Consider the following 22,120-nt stretch of genomic DNA (forward strand, 5'->3'; position numbering starts at 1 on the left):
TGCATTCAAAATGCTATTATCAAGTTATGTATTATTCTGTAGTTCAGCACTGCACTTATCAGTCTCATAGGTGTCACAGAATTCAGTGTTCTTCTAGTAAAAAATCCATCATACATTATGTGACTGCATCACTCAATCACTACGAATGCCTACAGCGCTCAAAAAATGCTGACCACTAGCCACTGCATCTAGAGGCTAACAAACACATCTCTGGTGCTAGGTATCACTAGCACTAACCTCAATTTGTCATCAGACTCTTTTCTTGGTTAGACTCTTTCTACAGATCCCCCAGTGGCCATTCTGCTGGCAGAATATCGATCATCTCTGATATTTTGAACTAATATAATCAAATATAACATTTTCCCCAGCAGCTCTGTTGTCAGATTAACCTAGACACCGTTAGTTCTCTGTGTGTGAAATGCTGTGACTCTGTGTTGAGTTGCTAATGAGTAATGAGAGGTCAAAGGGGAAGAGGGAGAACCTTCTGTGCTGTCTGTTTTACTTCAGCATGGTTGTCTTCATGGTGAAGTGTGTTCACCATGAAGACAACCATGCTGAGGTAAAACAGACAGCACAACTGCAGCTTCAATGATATCAAAAACCACAAACAACTGCACAACAAAAATGAGCACTGAAGCAAAATAGCTCTCTGTCCAACATTCCTAGCCTGCTTCGCCACTCATACAGAATTAAAATAATTATCCAGCTCTTATGTGGCAGTAACTGGACAAAATAGATGTGCAGAGGGTTGGACAAACAAACGGATGGACGATGCAAGATGTGAATGATGGAACCTGACCAACAAACAATGTTCGTGTGTGGATAAATGAATGAATGGGCGACAGGCAGCTACAGACAGGTGGTCTACCTTGTTAGCTCATAGTTATGCTGGGTTAACTTTAGCTTACTATTTTTATCTGACTCTGAAACTGCGTTGTGGGGGTGGGGCAAGAGATGTCAGCCTTGTAATTGGTAAGGGGAATGTTTATAGAAGCGTTCCCCAAAATTTGGGGACATTGAAGGAATTGAAAAATATGGTGAATTATATCGGTTGTTTATTTGTCATTGAAACATTATTCAAAGTTTATAGTACATGTACTTACTACACTTTTACTGCTTGCCAAGGTTAACCTAATTAGAAAGAAATTTAGGTTTAGGTTCCCTGGGTATTTAAAGCCAAAATAGATTGTTGTTTTGTTCAGTTATAGACAGTATGACAATTATAGTCAGCCATGACAATTATTTGACAAATAGTTCTTCAATTTTCTTCTTAATTATGATCATATTTATCATTACTGCTGCATTTTTCTAAAATATTTACAAAGTAGTTCAGAATAAAAAATTTAGCGGCGCAATAGAAATAACTAAAGCATGTGACACCAATATGATAAGTTTAAATGCATGGCTGACTTTCTTTACCCAATTTTACATTTGAATTGCTATATGTAAGCTATAGCCTCCTAATGTTGGTCCCCCTACTTGTTAGACATTGGCACCCCCGACTTCCACCTCAGGATACATCATCAGAAGGTCTTTAAACCAGGAAATCTCACTTCAGGGACTGCTGCAGCACCACTGCAAGAGGCAGGTAGGCATGTTTACAACAGATATAGCGATGGGGAAATATTTAATTAAGGCCAGAGTGTCTCTTTAACACACACACACACACACACACACACACACAGACTCACACAATTTTCACTGGAGGACTATATGTAGACCTTTGCTGAAGAGGAACACTAAACATTGAAAAGCCACTCTTTTCACACAAGAGCCATCCACATGCTCTTTACCTCTCTCTCTCTCTCTCTCTCTCTCTCTCTAGCTCATCTTTTTGAGATAAACATCATCAGCTCCTGTCTTGGCTTGAAGGCTGAGGCACAAATTAGCATGAGAACATCAGACTAGCTTCTGATGAATAAATCTCCATTACGGCCCTAAAGCTATTTTGACCATGATGCCATAGCCAGGCAAACTCTCTCACTCTCTCTCTCTCTCTCTCTTTCTCACACACACACACACACACACACACACACACACACACACACACACACACACATATACAAAACAAATCTGAATGCAGTAGGTAATCTTACCCTCATTTACTAGTGGATGCTCACAGCTATGAATATTTTAATACGCGCACATAAGCAGATAAGCATACAGTGTGGTCCGTGAGTAATTGGACAGTGACACATTTTTAGTTGTTTTCTCTGTGCTCCAGCACGTTGCATTCGAAATGAACAGTGCCTATGATGTTAAACATTGGAACATCAGCTGAAATGTAAGGATATTTATGTCTATATAAGGTGAACCATATAGAAACCACAGTCCTTTTACATATAGGCCTCTATTACAGGGGGGATGATAAGTAACTGTGAAATTAACATAATCTTGAATTATCCTGAAAATCCTTTGCAGTCAGCTTCTGCCTGACGTCCGTGACCCCTAGACATCACTCGATGCCAAGTATCATCCCTGGTGATGTTCAGCTAAGGCTGTAAAGCAGTCTTTTTCAATTCCTGCTTATTTGGGAGGCTTTTTGCCTTCAGTCTTTTCTTCAGAATGTGAAGTTCATGCTCAAGTAAGGCTCAGGTTTGACCAGTCAAAAATATTCCATTTTTTTTGTCCCTGGAAAACATATTTATTTTCCCACTGCAATATGACGTGCTATCCACAGAGGTTTGAGGCATGGGTAGGATTTAAGCAGTTAAGATGCTTCTCTACACCTAAGAATTTATCCTGCCGTTGTCAGAAGTCACATCATAAATCAAGTGAGCCAGTTCCAAATCAGCCATTCCTGCCATAATATTTCACAGATGATGTTGTATACTTTAGATAATTTTTTTACCCTCCATAATTTATTTTTCTACCATTCTGGTACGGGTTAATCCTCTCCCATTCAGATGTGGAATAAACATTATTGACATAATTTGATTTCATACTTTTAAAATATCATTGTCATTTTTAAATCTTGTCATCTTTTTTACATACCGTGGAATACCAGAGCAATAATAAATGTGCGTTTCAGCTCAGAAACCATAAACCATAAGCCTGGTTAAATTTACAAGATTCAATCCTGAAAGCCAATCAAAATAGAGCAACTCCCAGCCGCAAACAGACTTCAGCCCTTATAAGTTCACAGACATCAAGTTTAGTAGCGAAAGACGAAGGAGAAAGTTACCAGCACACATGAGGAATATATTTTATCCAATTTGCCATCTTCATTTCTTTTCAAATGAACAAAAGAAAACTGCATTATGATCAGCCGCCAAATATGCCTCCTGAAACCTACCAAAATCACCCTAAGAAACCAGCCATTACTGACTGGCTAATGGCTAACCTATGCTAACTACACAGGTAATGTGTTTCCTCTTTTTGTCTTACACATTGTTTCAAATAACATGGTGAGTATTTATTAAATTGTTGCAATGCTTTATTGTAAATATCTGTCAGCTACCTACTTTAGTTAATGTAGGTGTCAACTCATGTAGTTTACACACGTAAAATATAGTTCTGTCACAGTTTTGGAGATATACGACTGTATAAGCCTGGGATACAGGAAATCTAGCCTAATCTGTTCCTCATTAGCTCTGACTTACGAGTCTGTCACACTCATATTTATTTTTCACTTTCTGTTGTTTTAAGATGATACTACAGCATCAGAGACTTTTATTTTGTCAGTTCATCACAGACCTGCCTTTGTGTTTGTATGTTGTTACCAGTGTGAAAGGCTGTTTAACTGTTTAAGTTTAACTGTCAAATAAAGTAAAAATGCATTTCTACTTATGAAGACCACGTACCATGTTTGCTCCCCCCAACAGATTTCTACATCATTTGATCACAGCAGCTACCCTTTACATTGTGGGAGCATTTCAAAATAAACAGACCAGTTAAAATGGTCCGAAATTATATGGAATAAAATTGTTTTCACATTAGCATACATTAAAAGCAGGGACAAATCTTAGTCTTACAAGGCCCCTAGGCACAAGCATCTTTGAAGGCCCTGCCACCCCCACACTCTGACGATGACCTAGTGTTTGTTTATTTAGGAAGGAAAATGTAATGTAAATAAACAAAATTATTCATTCTCAGTCAGTGTGCAATAACCTATTATTTCCTTCATAGTTGTATTCCTGTGCATTTGTGGTGTTAGGGGGCTTGTAATCATTTTAAATGTCATTATACAAAATAGACCATACACAAACCATGTGTGCAATTCTGTGTGTGAAATTATTTGAAGAGGGCTAAGGGACTTGCTGTTCAATGTCTATTTGCAGGAGGTGGCAGGGTAGGGGCCGAGGGCCATTTCATTCACTCAGTCATTACACTTGTAAGGTCTATTTATGCATCTAATTTAATATCTGCAGTGGACTGGTTATGAGGCCCCCAAGGCTCTCTGAGGGCCCTAGCAGTACCAGGCCACTGGACCATAGCCCAGTTAGTAATCCATCCCTGTTTAAAAAAGTTAAGAAAGTTTGTTTTTGTCTTCTCCTGTAAAGTTACCATTTTGGAGATGTTTTTTTTATGACAGGTAAGAAATTAAACGTGACATTCTGCATTTTAACCTCATAGTCATGGTTTAATTTCAGCAAATGTTCAGCAAAAGCTGTTTCTTTGTATGGACTGGACTGCTGATCTTTTGTTGGCAGATGTTTGAGCCTGTGAGGTTCCTCTTTCAATGTGTTCTTTGCATTTGTAACATACAATACAAAGAACTTATTTTGGGCTTTTGTGAAGCTCCAGACACAACAACAGGTGCTGTTTTGAGAAATGTCAGTTTGAGAAGTTTCAACAAAATCCAATTTCCAAGAAGCGCAGTTCCTATTGTGTATTTTAATATACCTTTAACAGAGCAGCTGACATGCAGTGAAATGACGACAAAGCACCATCTAAGACATATAGCGGTTTGGCAGCTAGTGATGATGCATGGTAAACACTTTTTCTTTCAGCAATAGTGACAATAATAGTGACTACTGTTAAAGTGCATTTAACTCTGCCTGCATTTCACTCTACTGGCACAGGCACTTTCACAAACACAAACGTACTTCGAATGGATTGTAAATTAATGGTCTCGGTTTTCACTCGATCTCAACATCTTTGGACTTGGTTTTGTCTCAGTCTCGGGGTAAGGTGAAATTGTTCTCAAGACCAGCTGAGTGCAATGCCTCTGTCTGAGGTAATTAAAAACTGAATTTTTTCATCATTTATCTATTCATAACACAGCGGTAGATACAGCATGTCAGAATTAAGAAATGAACAGAATCATTAAACAAATCCACTGAGAATGCAGATAACTGCTCTCCAATCTCAACACGTCACTTGCAAAAATTTCACTTGCAATTAGCAGAAACACTAATGCTATCATTATAAGAGTCCCATGTAATTCTACTGTTAAATGTTAGTTTATTTAATTCAAGTGAAAGCTAAAATGTTTATTAAACACTATGTATTTATACTATAATCATAATAATAATAATCATAATAATAATAAGAAGAAGAAGCAGTAGTGGTAGTAGTAGTGGTGGTTTGTTGTGACAGAAGATTTGCTCATAAGCATTGACTTAGATGCATTTAAATGAGTTCATATATGTTGTTACAATTCATATTTTGAAAAAAAAATACAGGATTCACTTTTTCTCTACATATTTTCTACTGTCCTCTTTTAGAGAAGGTGACCTGGCTATTGGCCCTCAGGTAGATTGAGTTTGAGATTTCTGCCCTACATCTGTTTGCTGCCAGTTGAGAATATAATTAATCCTTTCCATGATAGCTTAACTAGGCAGATTGGTTGTTTCAATGTAATAATAACGGATGGATGCTGTTTGGTCTATATTCAGTTGAGTTTAGGTGGTGCGTCTCAATATGTTTTAAGAAGGGACAGAGAATAACCATCATTTGCCTCCAAAGGTATCAGTGTAGAGTTAAACTAAAAGTAGTATAATAAGAATAATATTCATTTATATTTTAGGCTATATATTATTGAATTTTATGTTTTACAAAATATATAAAAAATATTCACTCTTAACTCGGACTCAACTACTACATAGTCTTGGTCTTGACTCAGGATCGATGTGTCCAGGTCTCAGTGTTGACTCATACTATATCTCTAGTGGTCTTGACACTAATAATCTGTAAATTTGGTTTGGTGCATTGTTTATGAGAAGTGTCATTAATTCATATTCATATTTAAAGCATTGATAATGATTTTACTTCATATTGTACTGTGGCATTAAAAAGAAACACTACACAGCATTTCTTCGCCTGCAGGTTTTTTGGCATAAACCTACATTTCCTGAGAGGTTGCCAGATTGAATATTTAATGCTCAGCCTGCAGCATTTTTCCAAACTTCAAATCAAACGTTCTCTCTCTCTCACTCTCTTTCTCTCTCTTTCTATTTCTCTCTCTCTTTCTCTCTCTCTCTCTCTCTCGCTTACTCTCTCTCTCTCACACACACACACAGACACACACAAACACAGCAGAGGACAAGAGCAGAGTGTTGACAGGGAGCAGAATTCACCCTCTAGATTGGTGTTCCAGCGACTGCATCACAACTTATTCATTAGTGGTGAAAAGCGCCTCTGTTGGCACCCAACATTTTTAATCTCAATCGGTTTCCCTGGAAACTTGTGTGTGTTTGTCTTTGCGTTTGTGTGCTTGGTGGTAACACACAGCTAAGCATTCCACTGCCTCGTCGTTTTGAGCCAGTGGAAAAAATACGGGTTTGGGCACTTCATCTTGTGCTTGTTTGGAAAAGAAACCCTTTATAAAGAGAGGTTCACTCGCATCTAGAAGAAACTTTCTTGCCAATTATCTTTATGCACCTTAGACTGATGTTCAAAAAGGATAACATTTGTTATACAGACCGCTCGCTTTTGAAAGAGAATGGTTGGAAAGAAAAGCCAATACAATATATGGGTCACCACATAGATTGTTTGTGTAAAGTACAACCACCCATGTGGAATCTATGTAGAGATATTTACAGTTGTCTTGGACTGAATGTCCAATAGTCAGTTGTCACAGATCATTGCAGACAGATACAACGTTCATAGAGTGGATGTGATGTCATACACGAAATTAACAACTTTATACAATGTAGCTCTGAATTTAATAATTCACATTGTAATGTAAAATCCTACTGTGTTCTGTGGTTAGCTAGTATTGTGGTAATAAGGTATTTAAAATGCATGTATTTAACCTCTTTAAATCCAAGACTGATGGCATACTAAGGCTTATTATTCAGTAACTACAGTGACTTCGACGCAAACCGACTGAGCTATTCTTAGGTTATAGAATTGTGTAATAAAATTTTGTGCCCGCTGGTTAATTTCAGCTTTCTGTCACTCCAACATCAGTTACTTGCCTTTCACTCTCTCAGACATTAGTTCCAGCAAAGCATCAGTTAGTCTCAATGAAACCTATACTGTGGTGTATTGTACTGTTTAAGTAGCCTGCTTGCTAAGCTAACATAACGTTAGCCGATCAGGCTACAGATCCAAATACCAAGGAACAGGTTTAATGTCGCCTTTCTGTCCCTTCAGTGTCAGTTGCCCGACTTCATTAGATCTGAATCATTATCATCTAAACTTGTGTCTGTGCATTAGTTAGCCAGAATTGAAGTTTCTGGTGGTGAGCAGAGCTGTTATTATGCTAGCTAAGCTAAGGCTAACCAGGTCGTCTCTCCTAGTTAGCAGCACTGTTTACCATGTTAGCTAGATGATCCGACATTTATTGAAAATCATGCAATGCATTCACTTTTGTGTTCACAAGTTGGCTCCACCCTAAACTGGATCTGCCCAGGCTCCACCTTCATGTTTTGTTCTCGTTTGTGTTTTGTTTTGTAATCTTGTTTCCTCCATAGTCCTTCCCTGTTAACAATGTTTTTATCTTGTCTTGTTATGTTCCACTGTATTAATGGCAGGTTGGACAAATTCATATATGTTTGAGTATACCACAATGAAGTTTTACTCGAATGGTTGACATAAACACAAGTTTGTATGAGTTTGTAAACTTGTTTAATGTCACCCTGGTTTACAAATTGTGACAAATATCACCAGCCAGTACATTCTTCGACCAAACTGGCACTGGTCAGTCCCAGTAAACTGTTCATGTGATACATGTACCAGTTGCTCATAACTAGCTGAATGCAGATAAGTAGCATTTAGGATTTGGTGACAATTTCCTGTCTTTACGACTTGACAAGGGTAGACTAAGGCCCAATCCCATTTCACCCCTTGCCCCTACCATTTAGCCCTTAGCCCTCTGTTTTGCATGTTCACGTCTAGGGTAAGGGTGTCCCAATTTTAGTTGAGATAGAGGGGTAGGGCAAAGTGTTAGGGCTACATGGCCCTCCAAACAGATATTCAGAGGCACACTCCAAACGGAGTGTTATGAAAAAAAAGAAAAACCGGCAAGATGTCTGCGCGAGCGACCAAAGAAACCCACAAATGTGAAAATTTCTTGTGGTGTTCTGGTTGTTGGCCTACACTTTCCCGGTTCGTTGTTGTGGATATTCCTTGAATGATGTTGTCTGACTCTTGTAATAAAACGTGACTATTCTATCCTGACAGTTAATAAGATTCGCAGCAATTTGGCCAACTTTTCTTGATTTTTAAATGTGCCGTATAAATAAATTTGACTTGACTATGTTTTGAGGAAATGCCCTGAAGAAAGACATGACTCACACTGGCAACTCCCCACATGCCTCTCATTATTACTTTCAAAAGGATTTTACACATCCTTACCTTCCGATGAGCAAAAATTCTCCAGAAACGCCTCGCCGTCGCATGGCCATCAAGAGGCTGCGCACGGTCATGCCCTCACAGAAGCAGACCACCACACGGGCCTTGGGCAGGCGTTCCCGCAGCTTCCTCAGCAGACGGTCAAAGTGTTTCTCCCCGGCGTTGCTGTAGATCTTGTCAGAGTGGGCAATGCACAGCCCCTCCTCTGCTGCTAGTTCCTTAAATGCTTCCATGCCACTTTCACCATAGTTGCCTGAGTTGAAACAGAAATCAGCAGATTGGTCAGAACAAGTGTTGGAAACGCATGCAACTGATGGAAACTAGGAAGTTAAAGAAGTGCATCATAATTTTTTAAAAGATCCAAAATGGAGGCTGGGTTACCTCCAGTGATTGAACACAGGCAGAGCAGCCAGAACCCAGGATTAGAAATGGACGACAGTTCACAATGGAAGACACAAAATGGACACAGGCAACTGAAAAAGACATGAAATGGAGAGATGGTCACTACCATTTGAGATGCAAATGGCAGCAGGTTCAATCTGAAATGGTCAACATAAAAACATAACATGAATATTCATTTGGAAAACAGTTCACCAAATGCACTATAGACTTTTAGTTACCATTCACAGTCACTGCTTATTTCAGCGTATCACACATTCACATAACAAAGTATGTAACAAAATGCAATTTGGATGGGAAGTCATTTGCTATTAAACTCTATGGTGCCACCAAAAGACAAAAGCCATCCAGTCTCATGCATAATTCAGTGCAATACAACTGGTGCAGTATCCAGAGTGGAGGTCATTGCTGTTGACTGCGTGCACTCTGGACAGCTCTTTTAATCAGGAGAGTGGGGAGAACGAGAGAGCTGGTGATTGCATGCATGGACGCAGACTAAAGTCTGATAACGCTGCTTGATTTGAATAACCCTGTACCCCAATATCAGCTTCAAAGGCTGCTCATTACGTTCTCCCCCTTGACTTCAAAAGGTCAACTTCTTATGAAGTTTTATTTACAGTAACACATTGGAGCGACATTTGAAGGGAAACTTGTTTGGAGCAAGGATGTGCAGGGAATATAAAAAGACCTTACAATTTCAAAGAGTTTTTAAATGTTAAACTGAGATGACCTGAATTTAACTAAGTTAACTGAACTGAAATTAACTCAAACAATTTAAATTAAACAGAACTAAACTGAACTGAACTGAAATAAACTCAAATTCAAGTAAATTACCTGGACTAGACAAAACCGAATTGTACTTGACATGACGTGACGTGACATGAAGTGATGTGACGTGATGCGAACTCAACTAATCTGAATTGGCCAGAAATAAACTGAATTAAAGCTGAACTGAATGAAACTGAACTGAAATGAATTAAACTAAATTAAATTCATTGTACTGAAATATAATTAACTCCTTTTAACTGAACAAGACTAAAGTGAAGTGCAGTGAACTGCAGAACAGAACAGAATTTAACTGAATTGAATTGAATTGAATTGACTTTGCAGTTGAAGAGGTGCCTCTGTAGGACACTGAATGCAAGTCAATGTCAATTTCTCTTATAAATGAACTAAAACTCCAATCCAACAGAGGTGTGAACATGCAGGGTGTTCTTATTAGATGGATTAGAGAATGAAGTGAAAGAATGAATGAATGGTTTTATATACTGAGATTAGCTTTGTGTTGCTAGGAGTTCTCCCCATGGAGTAGATCTATCCGTTTCTCATCTCACAATTCAATTTTTTTCGTATACACTCTAAAGACTTAGTATAAAACAATGTGCAAAAGTGAAACATGCAAAACAAAAGAATGAGAAGAACTATTAGAAGGATGTCACAAGCCGCAACTTACAGAAGCCCTAAAGGGCCATGAGCCATATGTTTTTTTACTCCATTTTTTCAATGCTAACACATTAATTTCATTTCTTTAAAGTTTTTATATCATTATCATGACCCAACGAATATTGTTTTCTCAGGTTCTCAAGATATTTATGCTATTGTCACAACGTAACAAACGTTGTCTCAATAAAATATCCATTATATTGTGATAATGATAGAAATAACTTGAGATCTTGATAAAAAAAAAACATTTGTTTTACTGTGATAATGACATAAATGTCAAGTCTTAGAATAGAAAACATGCAAATCCATGGCCCTTTAGGGCTTCTATACCAGGTGTAACATTGACAATTCATAACTTTCCATGTTTTGTATTTAACACACTAGCTCCTTCAGGCTGTAGTGTCTTTTTTCTGAATGTCTCTCTCTCTCTCTTCCTCTCTCTCTGTCTCTCTCTCTCTCTCTCTCTCTCTCTCGGTTTCACATTTCGTGACCTCTGTGTTCCTTTTTATGACCTCTAACTTGTTGTAATAGGAACTTCCGTGATACTAAATTAATTTATCTCAACAATATACTACAACCCTAATTCCATCAGTTTCTCTCTTGTGTTGCTTTGATAACACTGGACTGTGAGATTCCATCACTGCACCAGGAACACAATTATGCAATCCAATTTTTCTGCCATTTGCCAGTCATAGGGCTGACAAACTGATGCTCATTGAGACTTGGCTATTTAAAATGCTTTAGCTAGTCAGACAGATAGATCTGAATCTGGCCAGGTAATTAATGCAATCAAGGACCTCTGCTGTTGCTAGGGGCAACAGGCAGCATTGAAGATGTCTGTGGCAGAGGAGTGCAGCTGCTGCTGCTGTGCCTAACTCTGTGTGTGTGTGTTTGCATGTGGGTTCACTTTCAATGCTAAATTCATGCACACCTACTTTTATGAACAATGCAATCTCAAATCTGCATTTTTAGCTACTGCAAATGTCTAACAATATCATTTTGAGGCCACCCACAAGATAAACATATACCGGACATTTCATGTCTAATTGCCACTGGACTGATGAAGAATATAACGTCATCGTAATCAAATAACACGTTCGAAAAACAGCTAAACTGCTTGTTACCACATCAATTATGTTTTTTAGGTGGAACTGGCAATATCAGTAAGGTACAGGCCTGAGAGAACTGACCTCCCAAAGTACTTTATGACTGATAGAAATAGAAACAATTTTCAGTTTCATACTTCTCTGGACTTAATTGCCTTAAACATCAAACATTACTCACGTCAAAAACTTTACTACACATAGAGTGCGTCAAACCAGCTAGGGCCTTTTCTGAGCATACAGTTGTACACAAACGAATGAACATCCCCAGCCAAATTGAATGTTTTGAAGTTAACTAACACATTTTCTACAGTGAATACACTTAAATATGGCAGTTTCTGTTTAACTGCTGAGTTTAATATATCGGAAAAAAATACACCATAAAATGTATATGTACTATAACTTTTGCACAGGTTACATTTTATGTCAAATTTTCTCCCTAATATCTTACACATACACAGTAATTGTGCATTAAAATCTGTTTAGAAATGTGTTCTCTATACAGGGTGTGATAACTTATTTTGACTTAAAAATCGACAAAACGTAATTTGATCACGGGTGCCCAAACTTTTGCGTACAGCTGTATGTAGGCCCAAGCGACGCTCCATTTGGGATCCCCCTGCCCACTTCAGTCATATTATTTGGCAAGCAAGAATGAAAAAAAATGTTATATTTTAGCAATTTCTATGTTTGTGTAAATAAACTTCAGCTTTCAAAGCTCTCTGTGAACAAATCAGCTATTTATGATTGATTATAATAGACAAACAAAAAGTTTATAATATGTAAATACGAGAATAAATTATAAGAGATATGCATATCATTTCACTAACTATTACTACTTGTGGGGCCCTTTGTGGCTCAGGGGCCCTAAGTGTGCTTATACTGCTTATATGTGGTCCTGAAACCAGCTGTAGAGACAGGTGAGCCAACACAGTATACATTACAGACCACTGCGTAGAGGTGGAGACAACATAGGTGATTATGGCGTGTGTATAAAGCAGCTGCTGCTTTACTCACATTTTATGAGCCAATGTCAACTGAGTTTGAGCTTCTACAGGGGCCCAGCCTATACACTTTGACTGTTTGAGCAGCCAAGAAATGTATCAGTCTGGGCATCTGTCAGAGAAAAAAATGTCCATAAAAAGTCAGACGGCAAAGACATCGGACCATTTAGAAACCAGACAGCTTGGAATGTTGGTCAGCTCAGACATTGGACAGGTTGAAATCTGTCAGCTCGGCAATCTGAGAGTTTTGAAATCTGACAAGAATATCTCAGGGTTCTCAGAGAAGCATAAGACCATTAAAAGGCAGTTCAATGGACAGTGGTGACTGGTAAATCTAAAGCTGTGCAGGCCATTTAGCCTCAGGAGGGGGAGCGGCAGAGAGAAGAATGCATTAGTTCCCTCATTAAATATGGAGAAGCTGATTGATTAATTAAGGCATGCTTAGATATGCAAATAATTAGAGGGATAGAGAGCCCACTTGTACACATCTAATGGAATAGAATTAGCATTTAATTATACATCAACGGGAATGGAGAGTGCTGCTCTGACTATTATACTGAAATTCAACATATCAAACTGCCAATTTCTGTGTTTATTACTATAATGCAAAAAGTCAGTGTCAAACGGACAAACAGACACACACCAATACGTAGATGAATAGACACACAAATATACAGATAAATAGATTAAAAAAGAAATATGCCTAGATAGATAGATATATAGACAGACAGACAGACAGACACACAGAAAGATAGATAGATAGATAGATAGATAGATAGATAGATAGATAGACAGACAGACAGACAGACAGATAGATACGCAGACAAATATACAGATATACAGTCATATGTAAAAGTTTGGCCGTCCTGGTAAAATTACGTGTTCTTTCAACAAGTTAACACATCTTCTAAAGAGAATGTATGTGTGCACATTTTAGTACACAATTACTGTTTATGTGCTGAATTTAACATAAAATGATAAAATGTGGCCTGTGCAAAAGTTATGACATATATTACAGTTATGTTTTATTGTTTTCCCAATATGTTAAGCAATATGTTAAAAATAAAAACGGTGCATTAAAATGTGACAGACACACAGGCAGACAGATGGATAGATAGATAGACACAGACAGACGGATAGATAGATAGATAGATAGATAGATAGATAGATAGATACGTACATACATACATACATACATAATCCGTTATTCATTAGGCGCATCTCTCCAAAATAAGACAGAATTGATGTCTTACCTTCTGTGTGCACGGCGGACACGTAGGTCCAGTTGTAGTGTTTCACGATGTCCAGCATGGCTCGCGCCTGCAGCGTGTCTGAGGGCACGACCCGCAGGAAGTACTTGAAGAGGGTCTTGTCGCTGAGGTCAATGCTGGTGGCCGAGTAGGCGATCTGCGGGATGTTGAAGAGCTGCAGGAGGTTCTGCACCTGGATGGCCACGGAGCTGGAGCCGGGCCCGATGACCCCCGCGATGGGCTTCTTTGTGGGCGGCGGGTGGCTGGAGGGCGTTCCGTCCACGCACCACTTGGCTCCCTCTTTGGAGTCGTCCCGAATGGAGATGAGCGAGTCGCGGATGAACTCGATGCTCTGCTCGAGCGCCACGGACGAGTGCCAGCACGAGTCCCGGATCTCGCAGCCCAGGCTGATGTTGGGCAGCAGGTGCGGGTCGGCGTTGATGCGGTCCAGCGTGTGGAACATGGCCTCCACGCGCTGGATGCCGTACTGCTCGCGCACGTCGCCGCACTTCCGCTCGGCTACGCGCTCGGCCGACGGCTGGTGGTGCACGGAGAAGAGCGCGCCGATGATTACGTCGCCGTCCATGCGGGCCACGGAGCGCGCCGCGGCGCGCGGCACCGCCGAACGCTCGTGGAGGCTTGCGAGCGCGCGCGGGGAGGAAAAGAGCGCTGCCGGCAGCAGCAGCGGGAGCAGCGCGAGGAGCAGCGGGATGGGCGCACGCCACGGGCGATGATACATGTTCAGGCGTGCCTGCGGGGACTAGGAGCGGCTTGGGGTGCGCGCTAGATCCGCGTTTAACAAAGCGAGCATGGCTTGGCACGAGGAGGATGGAGGAGCGTCCACGAGCATCCTGGAGAGAGAAAGCAGACAGTTAGAGGCCGTGCAGGAAAGAAAAGTAGGCCAGAGAAAGTGTAACACTTTAAACATCCCCAATTACCCAGCCGCACGCAGCAGAATCCCCAGCGACCAGAGCAGACCTACAGTGATAAATGAACACCTACAGTGTCTATTTAAGCCCAGTTTGACACGAATGAACGCTGGAAGAGGGAACCCAACGGTCTAAGAGTGAATTCAACACTGTTAGAACGACTTCAACGCTGTTAGAGTGGAATAAAAACACTTTAAGAGCGAACACTACACCTACACCAACACTACATGGAGCTTTGAATTTATATGATTGAAATGTGTCAATTGTTTTTTTTGCTTGTTTTTCAGTTTTTAAAAATGTGTTGATGTAACACCATTTATTCATATTTAACTGACTGACACGTCAAATGAGAAGACATAAATTTTGTGTAACACTATAAAGACAAATTTTGTTCTTCCAAGTGAATTTAACACTGTAAGAATGAATTCACCAATGTAGAAGTAAACCCATGGCTATTAGTAATGAATTCAACACTATTGAGGTTGAATCCAACACTATTAAGAGTGAAATCAACTCTATAAGCATGAATTCAACACTGTATGATTGACTTCAACATTGTAAAGGTGAATCCAACACTATTAAGAGTTAATCCAACACTATTAAGAGTGAATTCAACTCTAAAAGAGTGCGTTCAACACTGTAAAAGTGAATCCAATACTATTAAGAGTGAATTCACCACTGAGAAAGTAAATAAACACTGTGAGCTTAAATTCAACACTACAAAAGTGAACTCAACATATCAAGAATGAATTGAACTCAACACTAAAAGTGAATCCAACACTATTAAAAGTGAATCCAACACTACGAAGAGTGAATTCAACTCTATAAGCATGAATTCAACACTCTATGATTGAATTCAACACTGGGAAAGTGAATTAAATACTGTGAGATTCAACGCTGTAAAAGGGAACTCAACACTATTAAGAGTGAATTCAACTCTATAAGCATAAATCCAACACTGTATGTTTGAATTCAACACTGTAACAGTGAGCCCAGCACTATTAGGAGTGAATTTAACACTATAAGAGTCAATCAAACACTGGGTAGGTGTATCAAACACTGTGAGATTGTAACGCTATAAAACTGAAAACAACACTATCAATAATGAGTTCAACACTATCAAGAGTGAATTCAACACTACGATAGTGAATCAAACATTGTGAGAGCGAATCAAACGCTGTGAGATTGAATTCAACATTGTAATAGAGAAGCCAAGACTATCAAGAATGAATTCAACACTAGGATAGTGAATCAAACATTGTGAGAGTGAATCAAACGCTGAATTCAGCTCTGTAATAGTGAAGTCAGCGCCATCCGAGTGAAAACAGCTCTGGAGATTTTGCTGTGTAAAGGTCAAGCCGTGAAACATATACTGGAATTTATTTGCCACGTTCAACTGTGGACAAACCCTGTTGGGCATAGACCAGTGCTCGTTCACATAATCGCTTGAAATGTTTTTTGCGCGTATACGCCTACAGTGCATCATTTAGTGTAAAACTATACAAGCAAATATCTCACAATCAGTTTACTGTAATAACCAGGGCATGCCTATATTTCAGTGCGTACAGTAGATCTAGTCCAAGGAGGGAAGAAGACCAAAACAGAAATCGACCTTTTGGGGGCCCCAGTCGCCCTGCAGCCTGCTTCAGCACCGTGGACAGCGCACATGGACAAAAGCACGCGCCTTGAAGGTGAAAGCAGAACTACACCGCGCGCCACGACGCGCTGGACGCCTCGGTTCGACTGCAAGAATCAGCAGCCACGCCGTTTTAGAACCGAGAACAAACCCGTGTCTGTTCTTCAGCACGGACGCTCTCTGTGTAACAAACATCGTGCCAGCCTCGCTCCTCAGCGGAGTGCAGCCTATAGCATCTATACTGAGCCCCGATACAGACGAGCCGCGTCGAGAGAGACAATTCAGCACAGCGAGCGATCGACTTCTCCTTTTCATTCACGCGTTTGCAAACATCGCTGGCTTTAGCCGTCCACATTCAGCTGACCGACCGCGCGGCTGAGTGGCCATATAGAATAATAATAAACAACGCGCTGCCTCATCTGCGCATCTGTCCTGCAGCGAGAGCAACGCGCGAGCGCCAGTCAGGACATCTGACATCTGTAGAGGAATTCGGTAGCTACGCACCTGAGCCCTTCATGCATCGCCTTCCCAGCTTCTGGAGCAGCCGGTGCCGGGATGTGATACTTCAGTTTGCACCTCTCAACCAACGAGACACACTCTCTCTCTCTCTCTTTCTCTCTCTCTCTCTCGCTCTCTGTGTGACTCTCTCTCGCTCTGCCTCCTCCTCCTACTGTGCTCACTCGCGGTTACCACATCTTGGCAGAACCTGCATTACATTTGAATCAGATTAAGCAAAAATAAATAAATCCTGGAACAACAACAGCAACAATACTTACAATTAATAAAGGTATAATAATACTAACACTACTACTAATAATAATATCCACAAATAAACCATGGTGTGCATAAACACATGCAAATCACTGTAAAAAAAGGAACCAACTGGGTTCATTGAACTTCAAATAATTATTCCTCTGTTCACTTGATATGACAAGTTTAATGAACTCAAAATTGTTATTTACTTCCTTAAGTTAAAAAGCTGCATTTTTTGGTATCAGTTGGTACAGTGCACCGACTGTCAGTGTAGATCTTCAGACCATTTGGGTCAACTGCCTATTGACCCAGTATTAGTTTGTTAATTTCTTATTACTCTTAACACAGTGATGATGAGGTTGGCCTTAATGTTTTAGTCCATGCTAGTTGCCCTGATGTGATGCTAGATACCCTCATGTTAAAAGCACTTCCTGTAGTTGAAGGTTCATATGATAACCCTCAATGAAATCCCCACTATTCACTAAAAAAGAAATATTAGTCCTCACAAACATCAACAAATGTTTGAAATAGAACATTTTTTAAACAAAACTTTATTCATACAAAGGAATTACACACAGAATTGAACATAGATTAAAATGTTGCCTTATTGTTGGCGCTATGAGTAAAGTAGGATGAAACATGTAAACATCATAGAAATTAATTATTTTCAGTGACACTGGAGGACCTGAAGAATGTGAACTGTTCCTCTGACTGGATTTCTACGCAAAGACAAGGTTAAGCCTGGTCTTTGATGAAATTATACTCTTAGGGTCAATTCACTACTGGATCATTTAATGTGTGCATAAACTGACCTTAAAGGGTAACACTGCCAATTTTCTTTTTTATTTCTGTATAACTTGATCATTCAGATGTAAACACAGTCATTCAGAGTGGTTTGATGCAAAGTGGTTTATTGCAGAGAAACTTACAGACTCAGATGTCTTTACAGTGGTGGTAATAGGAATCAGGGGTCACCATGTCTACAGAGCAAATGTTGCCATGTTATTTACCATCCAAAACCATCAGTGAACCTACATGTGTCTTCTGAGTTTTTGTATGTAATGTTGATGATGATAAAATAGTGACAAAATTTTAAAAATCCAGTTACTCTTTACATTTGAACACACCAACAGAAATGGTCCAATATGATTTGGAAAAAATGTTCTCACATTAACTCCCTTTATAAGTTAAGAAAGTTTTTTGCTTCTCCTGTAAAGTTACCATTTGGAAATATAAGGTTTTGTTCTGATACCAATTATATGTACATGTGTATGTATATGTATTTTGGTAGCTCAATAACTGAATGGCTATATAGAATTGGAATGATATTTCTAAATACTCTAAGGCAGATCCAGATCCAGTTAAATTACATTCGAATGTACCCTAATACTTTGCTCCACTGGACACAGTTAGTTAGTTCATTGTGCAGCACTCATAATAATTGTAATAATGACGTTGTTTTGAGCACTTTAATGTGAATGCCATGTTCTCCGGTTGATCATTTTCTTGCTTGGCTTTGGACCATGGACCACATGTTGATGAGTAGAGGACTTTCTGCCCTTTTCTGCCAAAAGTGGGAGCAGGACTGTTGGGGTACCACCAGCTGAGCTAGTTTCACTGTGTCTCACACACACGCTTACACTCACAGACAAGGTTATCTTGGTGTATTGCCATTGACTTGTGTATTAATGGATTTAAACACTGCTTTGTTACACCTTACTTATTTTCCTATCATTCTTGGGATATTTGGTGCCCACAATAAGCTAAAAAATATATAGTGTTACATACACACACTGTGTATGGATATCAGGAATGGCCAGTGATGAGAAGTAACTACTAATATTTGCTCAGTTACCTCAAATAAAATTTAGATGGATTAGCGCTTTCCCGCTTCTGTGATATAACTTCTACTCAAATATTCTAAATGTATTGGAATATATTTTTATTTGTTATATTTTAGTTATTAAAATTGAGGCACTAATTCCATTTTTCATTCAATTTTATTCTCTTACCTTAGTGACAGCATTAGTACTGCTTTGCTTTTGGTCACACCTCTGACTTTGAAGCTTTAGCATTTTATTTTAGAGAAGAACAGAGCCTAACAAACTCTTCTTCCTTTGCTGACAGATGCCGCATGTACTAAGACAGGGGTGGCGAACTCCAGTCCGGCACAGTTAAGTGGTTTACCTGCTTAAACACACCTGATTCAATTCAGCGACTAATTGCCAGAGGTTTAGTAGGTGTGTTAAGAGCGGAAAAATCATCATACTGTATTGGGTCTTCTAGGCTGGCCGTACAGGACGACAGTTCGCTGCCCCGTGCCAAGAAGTTTCACTGCAGTTCTATGAGTTACTTAGTACTTGAAGATTTTGAAGGCTGATGGGAAATTGTTCATTGTAGATTAATTTACTGACTTCTCACTGATTTGTTTACAGCAGTGGTGTTAGGAACTGGGGTTGCGATGACTACAATGCAAATATAGCCAATGTATTTACAACACAAAATGCTCAGTGAACCTACATGTTTTCTGGGTTTTTATATGTAATGTTTTGGAGGTATTTCCAAAAAAAAAAACTTTTCTTTGGGTACTATTTTGCCTTATATACCCTGCATGTACCTCTCCTCTACTGGCTTCAAAAAATACATTTCATTCTAAAACTTAATCTAAGAACTATCGTGAAACAATGCTTCAGGCATGAGTCAATGTATTTGTAACAATTTTGTCAATTATTTTCTGTGATCTGGGTTTTTGTGAGGTAATATTCGCTGCAGATGTTTGGTTCTTGTCACCATTACAGCGTATGATTTTGATTCAGTACGTTCTTTTTGTCGTCACATTCACATCAAACCACTTTAAATGAATTTGTTTGTCTTAACCATTTATTTATGTAGAACCCCCCCCCCCCTTTTAGGTAGTTTTTAATGCTGCTACTTTTGTACTTCTGCTCAAGCTGTTTTAGGTAAAGGCACTTTTACTTTTACATGGGAATGGCATACTAGTAGACTAACATAGCATCAGCTGATTGGTTGGATCGAGTGTGTTGGGAGCAGGGAAAACATTAAAAAGTGCAGGGCAATGGGCCCCCAGGGTCAGGGTTGAGAAACACTGCACTAGTTTGCAGACACAAGTGTAGCACTACTCTGCAAAGCCTGTAAAGCAGGAAAGGGTGAAAACTTCAGCTCTTCTCACATTTCCTGCAACTATTTGTTATGTGCCATTCAAATGATAGCAGGAGTACATGCAGTGCTCTACCAGTATATTGTTTATGTCTATTAGGAAATGTCTTTGAACATACACAGGCTACACAGCACTAATAGGATTACCAAAAAGTACAAAAGAAATAAGGAAGACAATTCCACCCTTCTCTCTCAACAGCGCGGGATGCTCAATACAGTACTGGACTACTGATAAATTCATAAAGGCATCCAAAGTGCTTCTGGCCAAAGTGTAAGTTTCACACGTAGGTCGCCATCTGTCGGTTGCAAGTTTTATAGACCTCAGATATTTTTTTTCCCCCAGCCCAGTATGAGCAGTATCTATGAAAATATTCCCCATTTTTATTAGTTTCGTACAATTGAGTAAACTTGATTTAGGGATACCTGGAGTATAGACAAGTATTTTATCAATGAGCCAAAAAAAAAGAGAAAATATCGTGCAACTTTTTAAATCTCGTGTCGAGGGAACGAATGCAGCTTAAATTTAGTCGCGTTGCAGTGCTGCCCCCTACTGGCCAAAGGAATGACACTAAATTACATGTACAGACGAACATTAAGTTTATATCTTAATTTTTTTTCTTGTATTTTTTTCTTTCTCTGAGGTCCACTTAGGATGTTGTTTGAGGTTATGTGCAGTTAATAATTCATCGATCGTCAATAATTCAACAGTCAATAATTATGTTCATGAACCTTGTTTACTTATTTAATCTTAGAATTAAACAGGCTATTTTGTTACTTTGGCTGACAAATCCACAGAAACCATTAAGCGTTTCTATTGGTTCCTAATGGTTTTGTAATATGTTTTGGCTTTTTAAATGGGTTGATATCACAATGTAAAGGATCCTAATGGTTTAAGAGGTTACCAGTGGCTGATTCTAAATGCATTTGATGGTTTTGTAATGGGATCTAAAGGTATTCCACAGGAAACTAGTGGCCTCTATTGGTTTTCAAGACACCACAGAAACAACAAATTGCAAAACAGATCAAATTTGAAGCTTAGTTTCCATATATGGACCACTGAGGTGTGAAGGACGTTACACTTCTCAATTCATAAAAGCTTACTCCACATATTAGATGTCAAGATTTAGTGTTCTACTGCAAATGTTCTCCTTTAATCTTCTCACTAATGGCTTCCTGATAACTATACATCCTTTCTGACCCCTAGCATTGAATAGTCTTTTCCTCCTGGAAAGATGGACAGAAACACTGTGTGAGAAATAAGTTTGCCCATAAGTGGTGCAACATGACCCAAGAATTCTGTCTGGAATCGAGAATGCCTGACGCTAATTATAAAACTATTAAGATAAGATTTTATTACATGATTACAGAGGAGAGACTTGGAGGCTGCACTCCAGCAAGCGGCGCTGTAGGACATGGAGTGGTCTCTTTTTTGCAAAGATGTCAAGAGTGTCTCTGTCTTGTACGGAAGGCCCTTTCCGCCACTGGAGAAAAACATCTATCTCATCATTAAGGCGCATATATATATATATATATATATATATATATAGCCATTAAGTTTTTTTTTTTTTTTTGTGGAAACAGGCTTCTGTAGGATCCTGCTAGTGCTTCCAGCGTTAACATAGTACTTAATCAGTCCACTGGTTCTTTTTAAAACCCGGTACATGTTGAATGTTAGTAGCAATTG

General features: G+C 39.2%; 1 protein-coding gene across 1 annotated transcript in view; it reads right to left on the reverse strand.

Annotated features, from left to right (window-relative positions):
• The window catches only part of grm1a (glutamate receptor, metabotropic 1a), a 40,665-nt gene extending 26,257 nt beyond the window's left edge, over positions 1–14,408 (reverse strand). Inside the window, exons 1-2 of the mRNA XM_036582306.1 lie at positions 13,945–14,408; positions 8,746–8,995 (exon numbers count right to left, since the gene is read on the reverse strand). Of these exons, the coding sequence (XP_036438199.1) occupies positions 8,746–8,995; positions 13,945–14,404 (710 nt within the window). The 5' untranslated portion in view covers positions 14,405–14,408. The remainder of the gene's footprint in view (positions 1–8,745; positions 8,996–13,944) is intronic.
• Between the last annotated feature and the right edge of the window lie 7,712 nt (positions 14,409–22,120).

This window comes from Colossoma macropomum, unplaced genomic scaffold, assembly GCF_904425465.1.
Source record: "Colossoma macropomum unplaced genomic scaffold, Colossoma_macropomum, whole genome shotgun sequence".
NCBI lineage: Eukaryota > Metazoa > Chordata > Actinopteri > Characiformes > Serrasalmidae > Colossoma > Colossoma macropomum.